Source organism: Colletotrichum paranaense (genome assembly GCF_030867605.1).
Source record: "Colletotrichum paranaense strain IMI 384185 chromosome Unknown Scaffold_2.1, whole genome shotgun sequence".
NCBI lineage: Eukaryota > Fungi > Ascomycota > Sordariomycetes > Glomerellales > Glomerellaceae > Colletotrichum > Colletotrichum paranaense.
In genome coordinates this window covers 3,879,033-3,892,253 of record NW_026848960.1, presented here as the reverse complement: position 1 = coordinate 3,892,253, position 13,221 = coordinate 3,879,033, and the positions used below count along the sequence as shown (strand labels likewise).

At 54.8% G+C, this 13,221-nt stretch overlaps 2 protein-coding genes across 2 annotated transcripts; one reads left to right on the top strand and one right to left on the bottom strand.

The window, feature by feature from the left end:
* Window positions 1-166: 166 nt before the first annotated feature.
* Window positions 167-4,943, bottom strand: CPAR01_03212 (uncharacterized protein; the record flags this gene model as incomplete). Its single annotated transcript, XM_060487499.1, has 4 exons — window positions 167-1,552; window positions 1,609-4,506; window positions 4,580-4,682; window positions 4,756-4,943. The coding sequence occupies 4 exons, from the start codon at window positions 4,941-4,943 to the stop codon at window positions 167-169; spliced, it is 4,575 nt and encodes a 1,524-aa protein (XP_060354827.1).
* Window positions 4,944-11,478: 6,535 nt separating this feature from the next.
* Window positions 11,479-11,925, top strand: CPAR01_03211 (uncharacterized protein; the record flags this gene model as incomplete). Its single annotated transcript, XM_060487498.1, has 1 exon — window positions 11,479-11,925. The coding sequence occupies one exon, from the start codon at window positions 11,479-11,481 to the stop codon at window positions 11,923-11,925; it is 447 nt and encodes a 148-aa protein (XP_060354826.1).
* Between the last annotated feature and the right edge of the window lie 1,296 nt (window positions 11,926-13,221).

The following is a 13,221-nucleotide window of genomic DNA, read 5'->3' as shown; positions in this document are numbered from 1 at the left end:
ACCTTGCCCACCCATCCAATGAACCGGCTGGTCGTCATTCGTGGAACTCTCTCCCGGGGGTATCCAGCATCCGCTTCCCATCGTATTTGTCGGTCACTTTTTTTTTTTAATTTTTTTAATCCTCTTTCAGCTTCCTCCTTGTCACTTTGCTCCTCGTCTGTATTCTTCACATCGACGACGAGACATCGAGTGAGTATAGGCTGTTGTCGAACTGGAATGGCTTGTTGAAGTCATTCGTCACTTCATCCCAGTTAGGGAACTGCTCCATCGGCGCCATCGCCTCCTCTAGCATCAGCCCCTCAAATTCGGCCCCGCCGTCAAGTCCGTCCATGTTGATGTTGTTCATATCAAGAAGCACGTCCATGTCGACTGGTTGCCAGTTGAGGTCAATGTCCAGGTGGACACCCTCTGAAATATCGCTGTTGGGCTCCGATGATCCACTGTCCTTGCTCGACTCGGGTGTATCGTTCGGTGTCTGTGACCGGTACACGGCCATGTCGCTGATGACGCCGTTGGCGCCGAGCTCGAACTTGCCGAGGTTGTTGAACAGGCTCTGTGGGTTGACCGTCGTTGCCCACGCGTCCATCGTCGGAGCCGGTGCCGCCGCCATCTCGGGCTGCTTGTGCTCCATCTTGGGAGTGTTGTCCGTCTTGCCAACCGCAAGCTTGTTGTCCTGTGCCTTCCCTCCCACCTTGCTGCCCGTACGCTGCATCGACGCATCTCGAGACATTGGCGTTGCACCCGGATTGCTGGCTGGTGTTTGGCCTTGTTTGGATGCGTTCTGGCCCATTGGCTGTGCAGTGACTGGCACCTGACCGTTGGCATCCAATCCCAAAGAGAGAGCCAAGTTTTCTTGCATGAACTTCATGGGATCCTCCAGAGGCTTGACATGCTCTTCTTGAATATGCGTCTGTCGCGCCTGCTCTGAAGGGAAGCCCGTTGTTGCCATCTCGCAGTCTGCCTCGGGGCACAAGAACATGGGCTTTGGCGGCGCCTTGGGTTCGGGCATGGCCTGCCTCTTAAGTTCCGGGGAACCAGACTTGCTGATCTGGGGCGACGGGGTTGTCTGGCTCGGCTGCTGGGGCGGCGTCGGTTGCGCCCCAGTCTTGGCCTTCTTTCGCGGGTTGGGCAATTTCAGGTTATCCCTGTTCACCTTTGGCCTGTCCATGTAAGTAGGATCGCCATGCGGAGAGGTTGCGTTGAACGGGAATGGAGGCTGGCTCGTCGTTGGTGCAGCTGGGGGGGCCCCGCTCTTGCTGTTGGACCGCTGGTGCATATTGTTCAAAGCCTTGGTCTGCTTCTCCAAGTTGGCCGCACTCAATGGCGTCACCTGCCCGCTTTGAGCAGGAGTAGCACCGGCCTGGTTCGGCGCTGCGGGTTGGCCTTGCTGTGGTGGCACGGCACCGGCTTTCTTGCCGAGGGAGGCACAGTCGCGCGCCATGCTCTCGAGGAGTCGACGAACCTCGTCGATCTCGGCGGGCCTGACACTGAAGACTGGCTTCGGGTTCATCATGTGTTCACCGTCGGTGAACTGTCTGATCATACGGAGTCGCTAGATCATGTTAGTAAATTGTCAACGTCCAGTAACGCGCATGATTGTCCACTTACAGCTCGGAAATAGCTCTTGGCGCGCTGATCATCACGAGTTGCGGCATACCAGCGTCCCAGGGCCTTTCCAATCTTGCCCATGTCGACCACGATCTTCATGAGCTTGGTGCAAGTCTCTGTACGCTGCTCTGGTGACATGGGGATATCAGGCATATGCTCCGTCATCATCAACCTCTGCTCTTCTTGACCGATGCGCCTGAGCTTGTCAAAGTCGTTCTCCGTAGGTGCAATGCCCGAGCCTGCAGCTTGCATGGCCTGTTGGCGACTCTTCATTGCCTCGTACTTGGCCCTCTGCTCGGGATTCATGGCCGCAATTTGCTCTGGGGTAAAGTTCGGGAACGGGCGCATCTGGCCTGGTTGGGCAGTCGGCCTCTGAGGCTGCTGAGATGCCTGAGGGACGTCGGCAGGCTCGTCAGTGCTAGGTCGCTTGAGGTTCTTCTGCTGCGTCGCAGGCGAGGGATTCGGAGGCTGTGCTTGGTTGCTCGAGGCCGGACGGTTGTTGTTGTTGTTGGTGTTGTTCTGTGGTGCCGCGGCGTTGGCAACAGCCTTCTGATCAGGAGTAGCACTCTGTTGCTTCGGCGGTGCCGGTGGCGCTTGCGCGGGCGTCGGGGTGATATTTGCGGGTATACCGGGCTGTGGCATTTGGGGTGGTTGAGGCGCAGACACTGGGATGGCTGGTCCTCCCGGCGCCGGTAGCCCTTGTGATTGAGCCTGGCGCATGGCCATCTCTTTTTGCATCGCGGCAGCCATCTGCCGTTGCTTAATCTGGATGATGAACTGTCTCAGTTGATCGTCGGTAAGGCTAGCAATCTTGGGGTTCGCCTTGCGAGCGTTCATGATATCAGTTGGCGTCACCTGAATCATGTGAGCTGGAATACTCGGCATGCCAGGCGGCATGCCTGGTTGTTGGTTGGGTGCCTGCGGATTCTGTACACCGTTGCCGGGCTGCATCCCATTCTGCTGTGGCTGCGCTGGTCCTTGAGGTTGAGCTTGTTGAGGCGGCTGTGCGATTTGCTGTAGTTGAGCCTGTGGCGGGACCTGCTGAGGCGGCTGAGATTGAGGCGGTTGCGGTTGCTGCGTTTGTTGCTGCTGCGCTGCCGCCGCTGCTGCCTGCTGCTGATTGCGTTTCTCCATCTGCCTCTGCATGTAGGTCGCGAACTGCGATCTCTGTATTCTCTCGAGATGTTGTTGCAACTGTGGCTGTACGGGGTTTTGTGCAAGCCATTGTCGTAGGTCCTTCCACTTGCGTACCTCAGGAGGAGCGCGAAGCTGGTTTCCTACTTGCTGGAGGACTGGTGGCGGTAGCTCCATGCTGTCCATCATGACTTGGTGAGCCGGTGCTACAGGTGTTTGCTGGTTCCTCAACCGGTTCAACATCTGCTGTTGCTGGGCAATGAGTTGCTGCTGGTTGTTAGGAGCAGGAGCACCTGGTTGCGCTTGCTGAGGCATCATGCCGTTGTTCATGAACTGATTGCCATTGACAACGTTGAATTGTCCAAGTTGCCCTGGTCGACCCTGCATCTGGCCTGGGTTGCCCATAGCATTCATTTGCATCTTGCGCTGTTGCTCCTGCCACTTCTGCATGACTTCGTTCAGCTTGTCTGGTGGCAGACCGTGGACAGCCTGCCTTTGCTCGGGATTCATGCTTGCCATCATGCTGTGGAAAAGCGGGGTGTTGGTCATGTTCATGTTGCCCGCTGCGCCCATCGGCCGTTGGTTGCCCTGGTTGAAACGGGGGTCGAGAGTGCCAGCAAAGGGACCATTTGCCTGTTGCCCATTCTGGCCTTCCATGGGATTCATGGCACTCGGAGGACGGCGCATGGGGGTGTTCAGGGTGTTCATACCCGGGCTCTGGGATGGCGGTGCGCCACCGAGACCGTTCGGCTGCCCCTGTAATTGTCTGGCTTGCTGTTGAGCACGCATCTGTGCCGCGTGTTGCGACTGCTGTTGCTCAATTTTGAGTTGTTGCGCCTGCTGCATACTCAACTGTTGCTGAGCCTGGTTTGGTCGCGGTGTTTGATTCTGTCCAGGTTGATTAGGCATTCCCTGACCTTGACCCCCAGCGATGGGTTGCGGCGTGGCGTTGCGCGCTGGGCCGTTGCTCGCAGGTACGACCATCTGGCCTTGCTCCTGGGCTAGTATGCCCGCCTTTTGTTGGTTCATGATGCTCTCCATGGTGAACTGGCCAAAGTCCCCATTGCCAGACTGCATATTTGCCGCGTTCATCATCGCCGGGTTGATTTGTCCTCTGCCGGCTTGCATCATGGCTTGGGCTTGGGCAGGGTTCATGTTGGGCGGCATGCCGCCCTGTTGCTGTCGCTGCCTGGCCAGAGCGGCGTTTTTTGACAGGCCTTGGAAGGCCTGGTGCTGGAACCAGATCAAGACCGGATCCTTGCCTTGAGCGGTGTACTCCTGTGCCCTCTGTGCAAACCGGGTCTGCACAATATTGCGGTAGTGATTCTTCTGGGGATCGGGGCAAGCGGATGCCATTTTTTGGGCGAGTTCCATCACCTTTTGCTGATCGTGCGGTGTGAGGTTTGAGGCGTCGGTGGGAATGCCGTTTTGTGGTCGTCCTTGTCCACCGGGCATCTGGAACATCTGCTGGTTGGGCCCTATCGGTTGGCCACCTTGGTTTCCCATGTTCACACCCATCTGGCCCTGTTGAGGAATCTGCGACGCCTGCATCTGGTGCTGGAGATGCTGGAAGCCCTGCTGTTGGTTCTGGCCCATTCCTCGCCCCATCTGGTTCTGCATAGCCGCGTTTTGGTTCATCATGAGCTGTTGTTGAGCCTGTGCCGCAGCTTGGGCTTGGAGATTGCTGGTCATGGTCTGCTCGTTCGCCTGTCGTCGTCGGAAGAACTCGTTCGTCTTGTTGCTCATTTGGGCCTCGTATTGAGCCTACATCATCATGTTAGTGTTTCCCTAGTGGTGGAGAGACATCAGGGCGAAACTTCTTCGCTCAAATTCTTACCTTATCTTGACACTTGTTGAAGGCATCGCGCTCGAAGTTTACGCCAACTTCTGCCGCCTTCATGAAATCTATGCTGGGCACGGCAAGGCCAATGTTTGTGATCCTGGAGAAAAACGTCGTGTCAGTCACGGCGCGACACAGGGCAAGTCAGAGGGTGAAAGTCGGACTCAACGTACAAGTTATGGCACTTGATCATGCGCTCCTGGATAGCCACGCCAGCTTGCCAGCCTGTGTGAGGCTGTTGCTGGGCGAGCATGGTCTGGTAAAGAAACTGGTTCAACTGAACCTGGGAGGGTCGGGGACGCGGCGGTTGCTGTTGCATCATTCCCGCCGCTCCCGCCATGTGTTGCATGTTCGCGGCCATGGCCGCTTTCCACGGGTTTTACACAAGTCTTCTACGGCAATTCGAGAACCGATCGTTTCGGTCGGCAATGGACCAGGGACCTTCGATCGACTGCTGTGATGAGGTCTGCGGTCCAGTGGTCGGAATGGTGGGAGAGAAGTTTGATCGAGTTGAAAGGTCCAAAGCTTAGAAGTGTTGCTGGTCTGGTTTTGTTCTTAACAATGAGGCACGGAGCCGTTGACTGCCTGCAGGGTGCCTAACGACTTGCGACAGGCATGAAGGAGCTAGTCGGGTGCGGTAAGCGACGGGAAAGCCGGTGTTGCGCTCGTATGAGTTGTTGCGATGCCACGCAAAAATCCTGTTCGTCGTCGGTGGGCGTCCTGGAGTAGTGAGGAGGATGACGAGGCAAGTGTGGGTGGTAGTTCGGCGGTCTCGTCTCGTGTTTTTCGTTCACGCAGATTACGTGGAGTCGTCAAGGGACCCGAGCGCCTGGTTCAGCAACGACTTTGGATGTTGCGCCAGTCGCTGTGGCATGAGTTTGAGAAAGGAAGATGCAGACGACTCGACTGGAGAGAGGAGTGAAGAGCAAATGACCCGCGACGAGAGGTGGCTGTCGGTGGTGGGTTGTTGTGGTTTCGGTTGTGTCCGTCCAGGAGCGGCGGAAATTCCAGAGAGTGGAGGGTGGGCGTGGACAGCCGCAGGTCGAGACAAAGCGAGCCGGGGGTGGTCTGCGAAAACAGGACGGTACTGTGCGTAGCAAATTATGCAATACAAGCTTGTCGTCTCTGCAGGCGTCGCCCAATTCTGGATTGGTGAACAGCGGCGACGAGTGCGACGAGAAGCTCACGAAGAAAAGAGGAAAAATCGACAACAACGACGGAGCGGCCGTGTGGAGTGTGTTGTAGGAAGAGAAAAAGAGGTGGAAGAGATGGCTGCTGCGAGAGATAGAGAGAGAGAGAGAGAGAGAGAAGAGGTGTGTGCGTGCGTGCGTGGTGCGTGTGGTGAGTGCAGTGAGCAATGGGTTACGGCAGAGGACGGGATCGTTGGGCGTTGTGGAGCCTCCTGGAGATGGGCTTTGCTCGCTCAGTGCCAGTTGATTTAGGTTCTGGTGGGCTCAGGATTGGCGCCCTTTTAAGCGTGGAGCCTATTTTTGCCTGTGGTCGACGGTCGACTAGGGTGGCTGAAACGACAACTGGACGAGGAGATCGAGGTGGGAAGCTGTCGTCGTAATCGCCCTATATCGCGAATAGACGCTCGTTCACCTTTTTCTGGATTGAATCAGATGAGCAAGGTGAGAAAAGAGAAGAAGAGGAGGGGATTCCAACCATTCTCCCAAAGAAGAGGGGCGACCAGGCGACTGACTGCTGAGAAGGAGGGCCCGGAGGAAGAGGAGGAGAGGTGGTGACAGAATACCTAGCCGTATGTAGAGAAAGAAAGGGAGGGAGGGAGGACGTATCCGTAGCAAGGTGGACGAGGATGAGGTCGGAGGTCGGAGCAGGTAAGTAGGTGTATTCGTACGAATAGAATGGTAGTAGGTAAGGTAGGGCGAAGAGAGAGAGGAAGAGGGCGCTCGCAGTGAAGAAGCAGGTCTGGTGGTGGTGGTGGTGGATGTGAGTGAGACTGTGAGAGTGACTGGAGACGAGGTGCCTGGCACCATGAGCGTGAGTACGTGGGTGGTGGTGGGAGACCAGACAGAGAGAAGAGAGGATGGGCTTGGATGGGGCCTGCAGGGCGGCGAGATGCGCAGTTGGAGAGGGGAGGGCGTGCGATGATGAGTGGACGACAGCGCGGATTGGTGAGAGATGATTGGACGAGAGCCTGTGAAGGAGGGGGTGTGGTGCTAATCTGGAAGTGGGGGGTGGGAGGTAGCTGTGGGAAAGAGCAGGGCAGCGCAGCAGGAGCAACAAGAGGCAAGCCGCAATATCCAGGTACCGGTGAGCTTAGGAAGGTGCACGAGGTACCTTGCCTCACTTCACGTGCAAGGGTTCGTCACCACCTCAGGTACCTGAAGTTGGCGAGGGAGAGACGGGAGTTTCTGCTGGACGTAATTCTGTTGTTCTCTTCCCACTTTTCAATTGATAAAAGTAGGCCAGATGTTGATTCCGTATAAGTCTCTATCCGTATCTGTGCTTTGAATACTTGAACAAGGTTGCGGCCGTTCGTCCCGGCAAGAGAGAGAATGGTCTTGGTCATGAGGGCCGGGCATTCGGTGTAAGTTGAACGTGAGGTGAGGGCCGGGTGGGCAGCGAGCCCGTACCCTTGGGCAGTAAGGTAGGAAAGGTACCTTGGGACGAAAAGGTACACACTTCACACTTCGCACCAGGGCAAGCGCTGCACAGCAATACCGGCATGCAAAAGACAAGGGCAGCCGCCGCAGCCCATCCTTTTTTTTGCGGTCCATCACGACCTGCCAACTAGTGCGCGCCTGCTCGCCAACACCGACTGCATTGGCATCAGAATATGGACTGGACTGTGAGGTGCAATGGAGACTGGCATTGGAAGACTGGGGAGGGGGGATAAACATGGACGAGGAAAGACGGGCAAGGTACGGAGTACCTTTCTATGTACTGCGTAGGTATCCATCCGTACAGAGGTAGGGGGGAAGGAAGGAAGGAAGGGAAGGGAAGGGAAGCCAGGCGGGCTAAAGTGGGCACCTGGCGAAAATGGGGGACCCTCTTCCTTCCTTTCCTTTTCTTTCCTTTGCGCAGTTGGTGATTTTTTATTTTATTCTACCTATCCAATACTTTATTTCATTTCTCATGTGGTTCCTGGCTTCCCGCCCTCGAGCCTTAGGAAAGACTACCTTAGTCTGTATCTCATCTACCTCACATATTCGCAGAATCTAATACTCTTTTGCACTCTGGCACTCTGAGAGGGGAAAACCAGACCAGGCAGGCAGGGCAGGGACTGGGACGTGGATTGTGAGAGGGGAGGGGGGCTGATGTGGTATTAGTGACAGGGGGGTGCGGTCAAGATACCTTGGACACACCACGCACATTCTCCGTCTGCCTCCATCTCTCACTCCCCGTTGCCCATACTGTGTAATGCCACCAGCAAGCAGCCCTCTCTGCCACTCTATCCGTACCATTTCTTACTCATTCTCGGAGTTCCTATTGCACATCGTCTGAACCTGGTTTGAAGCCCTATATTCTCGCAGCGACATCTCCAGTGGTTGAGACTGATACGAAAAAAAAAAGAGACCCAGCATTTTTCAACATGTACCAGTCTATCAGCGCAGCGGTGTAGGAAGCGGTCAACAATGGTCCGCGATACTCTTGACTGTATGTGTATCATGGGTGCTAACACGACACAACCTGGTAGCCAACTCTAGACTCTGTGTGTACGTCGTACCTCGAGCCCAGGCCTTCCGGGTAAGCCTTTGACATCCAGCCAGAACCGATATCTACCATGTACACCTAAACACCTTATTGCGTACACAAACTGCCCAAGGTATGTCTCCGTACCACATACGCCTATCCAAGGCGCATCAGAATAACGCTCCGGGAACGAACGACGTTGACGAACGACATGATGCGAGTGTGGTGGTGTCCTCGCCTCATCTGCTTCATCTAACCTTTGGAGAGCTTCTTTCACTCCATGCCAACCGACGACGGTACAAAGTACAGACAGACCGAAGGGGTCAGTGCCGGGGGCCAGGGTCAGAGCCAACCTCGATACCGGACCCCGTATGTCTGATGTACCCTGCCTTGGCCTTGCCTTGGCCGTCTTCTTCTTCTGTCTGCCCCCCTCCGAGGCCATTCCAAAAAGTTTCCAGCTTCGGGGGCGGTCATGATTACTCACGAATATACGGATAGAGTACCGAGTACGGAGTACTGCTGTTCATCTCCCTCCAGATGCTCAGCCTGGATGAGCCACGTACCGGATATCCACCATCAATTCACCAGCCTGTTATGCCACATTGCGATGCGACGATCACCATGAGCTCTCTCCAGCAGATCGTGGAGGAGCAAATCCATGGCCATCTCTCAAAAACCCCCCAGTCACGCGTCTCGCTCGCCAGTGATTTACCTACATCACCCGGTGAGCAGGGCAAGGCAAGCCGGTAAGGACCGGCACGGCTACGCCACCATTCACGGCACCTCGTCTGTTCCCAGTTACCAGGGACCTGCCCCGGGCAATCCGCGATGCGAGAGGCAAAGGAATGTAGAGGAATTTCGACGTCCCAATTCTTCATCTCGGTCTTGGTACGAAGAACCAGTTAGTAGCTGGGCCATTCCTAGTTACCTAGTACCAACAGACCCTTTCTACATTCCATCTCATTTCTGCGCCGGGTTCTCTGAGGTGGTCGTCGACTTTCTGCAGCTTCCAATGGTTACGCCGCGCATTCTTGAAGCCTGGCAGAATCAACACTCGGTCCGTCGATACAATCCAATGTCTCTCCCGAGTCCAGCCATGGCAAGACATTGGCCCATTGGCGAGTTCCTCCCACCCTAACAAAGTGCGAACGGATACATAGGCGGCCTGCCCCGTAATAGTGTTGGAATAGATGCAGGCCAACCGTCAACCTTTTTCCTAGACCGAGCCTCGTTTGTCTTTGCCTCATTTCTTCTTATCCCCTTCCCTCTCGTCTTGCTTCCCAGGTGGGCAAGTAAGTTTTCATTCCTGTTCCTTTTCCTGCTTCCGATTACCAGTTGAACCACTCTGCCGTCACACTCTTGTCATTCCTATTCGCCCGTCGTCTTGTCTCCCACAGATCCTCACGACCCAGCAACATGGTCCTCAAGTCCGAGTCCTTCCCGCCCACGCATTCCCCAATTCGCGTTTCGGCGCTTCGTTGCTTCATTATTCTTGTCCCCGCCACACTGGTGTCCCTGCTCCTGTCAGGTACACCTGATGGGAGACAAAGCCGAGGTGCCTACTGAGAAGAAGGAGCTGCAAATACAACAACGTAGCAGGGGATATTTGCCCTTGCATTGATGCTTTGCATATCCGTACTGTACAGACTACAGACTACGCAGTACAGACCAGAGGTCATTGGCGAGGAAGAATCTTGACCGCAAGCCGGTACTTTGCGCACTAGAGAACCTCACATGGCGTCTGTAGCAGGGGGAAAGCCATGCAAAAATTGATTCGCGGTGTGTGTAGCGTCTCATTGTGGTCAGGAAGGGCACGCCCACCTAGCAGAGACGGAAGGGGACCCTCTCAAAGAACCGGAACGCAAACCACACAGACTCAGAGAGGAAAGAGAGAGGCAGAGAGGGAGACAGAGAGAAAAGGCTCGAAAAAAAGCTCGAGGCTCACGGCTCGTGGCTCAAGTTGCTGCTTTTTCCCCCCAACACGCTGCACAAAGTACTCCAGGGTGATCCTTGTCTAGTTCGATTGCACACATGGGCGCTAGACCTGAAATGATCAAGCCGTGACGGCCTGCTTCTCACAAGGTGTGAGGAGGTACCTGAGCTTGTGCCAAGTGACCGCGGCGGTATGGAGACGTGACCTGGCGGTGTATCTGCTGGCAATCTGGTACTTATTTTTTCAAAAGTGTCATCTGGCTTCTATCAGAGGCGACAAAAAAAGGCAGTATGCGAGTTGGAGATGCGTTGAACGTTGGAACTTCGACGGGGAGGCCCAAGACGACGGGTAAGCCGCAAGACCAGGACCAGGACCAGGACCAGGACCAAGGAATGGACGTTGGTATTAGGCTCATCCACATCGATCCATCTCAATATGAGGAAAGCGTTGCAGCGAAACGGGACGAAGTACATGCGTGCCGGGAGGAGAAAATAACAAGGGCGCGGAGGCACGGATGCACGGGGCCACGAGCACCCTGCGAGTCCCAGATTTCAGTCAAGCTATGTATCCTTAGTGCCCACCCACCACTGCCACATTGTCCACCTCTGCAGACTGCTGTCTGGCATCGAGAATATACCACAGTACGAATTATTGTATTCGTACAGAGACGCAATACTGACAACCCAACTGACCAGTTCGTGACTGACAAAGTGAAGTAGGTAGATTGGCGCCACCCGAGTTTGCGACGCCGCGTCTCCAGCCTCAACAGGAACCCGTCAGCCTAACATGTTATTCTCAAGTCTACGGACGATGCTCCGTCCAGCCATCACCAACCAACCCCGGACGACATGTCTCCCGCGGCTCCGAACCGGGGTCCAGATGGGCTTTGTTCGGGCCACAGCATCGAGGCCTGGGTATCACGGTTCCAATCTGGTCTCGTAGGTTCACTGTTTACCTGCAGCAGGTGTTGAGAAATGTGCCGGTGGGCAGGGCATGATCAGACACCAGGGGTCGTCGACGGGAGCCGTTTCGATCTGCCATGTTTGCATGTCGCAGACTCTCAGTTGGCCCTATTGCCCTACACTACGGATCGTTCACCGAGTAAGTTGATCTCGGGGTGTAGCAAAGATCATCCGCCTTATCATGTCTCGAGTCACAGTCACACACTACTCACTGCAACAAGGCCAGCCAGATGCATACCGTCTCCATCTTCTCCTCTCTCTCTCCCTCTCTCTCATTCATATTTTGTGACTAAACTTGCCCACCATGATCGATCGGGGATCCGGCCGGGCCCTGGGAGACCATCATGGTCCATGTCAGGTTTCCTCGACGACGGTCCGCACTCCGTACCCTTCATTCCTCCTCCATTCGCGGGCACTCTGGGGTTGGCGCAGGCCGTGCATCTTACTCACCACACACTGCATCTGAGAGTGCCTGCCCCCAAAGAAACGAAAAGCGACAACCACACTCACCTCAGAGCAGGCAGACCCGAGTGAACACACAGAGTCAGCGTTTGAGTGTTTGGAAGGGGGGGGAAAGTAAAGGGACCCTTCAAAGGCAACGGCTGGGGCAATCATCTGAACGGGGGGGACGGCCATTAGATTGGGGCCTTGCGCGCGACGACGCTTTTACTACGAAACCTTGTGCCAAAATAAGGTGCTTCACTCTCTCTCAATGCGGCGAGATGAGCACAAGCAAAAGTGTCACACAAAAGTATGAGAGATTGCCCATCTCACCACACTGCATCAGTTGAGCAGTATGAGCCTCAGAGAAACGTCGCAGAGATATAAGGTGATTGACTGCTGGGGTTTGGTGGTCTTGGTGATGGTGGATGACTAACGAGCAGTGAGTCCCGTCGGGTGTTAGTTGGATCAGAGAGAGATACAAGAGTCAAGAGTCATACTTCGTACAGAGAGGCTCTGAAGCAAGTGGAGGGATCCGCATCCCCGTACGAAATACACCGACCGTAAGGTAGATATGGGATAAGGTAATGTCGGTAACAGGGGGGGGGGGGGAAGGAAAGTGTAAAGGCTGCCCGTGGACATCAAGTCAGGGACCTGAGGTGGAATTAATTAGGTTCTTCCAAACCGGCTCCAACCTAAAAAGAAACAAGGTGTTGGTTGGCAGGTTTGGGGCCCTGGACTTTGGGAGAGTCGAGACATCAAACGGACGAGAGAGATCTGCAAATCTTCTTCTTCTTCTCCTTTGTGTTGGGGCTTTTTTTTTTTTTCTGCCAGTTGTAATCTACCTGCTTTCTAAGGTTGACTTTTTGGCCCCGTCGTGGAGAAAATCATGGTGAGGCTACCTTAATTGTGAGGGAGAATAAAAGAGAGAGACTTTTGTCCGTGGGCATTGTCAATTTCATTTCTGCCAAGAATCATTTCCAGAGATACTTTGACGAGATATATAGACGGCTTTCTGTTTAATTGATTACTCTCTGGATTGGGCATATCCTCCAACCGTTGCCAAAAGAAAAAAAAAAAAAAAAAAAAAAGACACGATGATGAGAATTGGGTGAGTATGGTGCCTATACGTAGTACAGTGTAGTGTAGTTTGCGATTGCCCACCCATCTGCGCATCATCGCCCCTAAGAGGATCCATATGTACCTTTTGGTGTCCAAGGTGCCTTTGCCTCGCCTTGCTGTGAGGTGAGGTGAGGTGCCTGCCTCTCAGACGGGGAATGGCAGCTGGTCGTTGCAGAGGATCTCCAGCTAAGAGAGAAAAAAATCCCAACCCAGACCAGAGGCAGGAAAGGCCCCAAGGGAAAGTTCCCCCCTCCACTCCCTCTTTCCCTTCCATTTCATTCGTTACCCACACCCTACCCCCTCTCATTGAGAAGGTACCTAGATACTCGGGTACTTCCAATCACGCCCCCCCCCCCTTCCCCCTTCACTCTCCCGTCCTTCTCTCTACTGTGTGTGTGTGTGTAGAGACTCTCGGTCAGGCCCAATCACGATGTGTCTGGATCCCATTCGGTACTTGCCTAACCTTGCCGGTGACTGATACTTGGCGTCCCGTTGCTTCTGAATGGATGCTAAGAGAGGAAGTG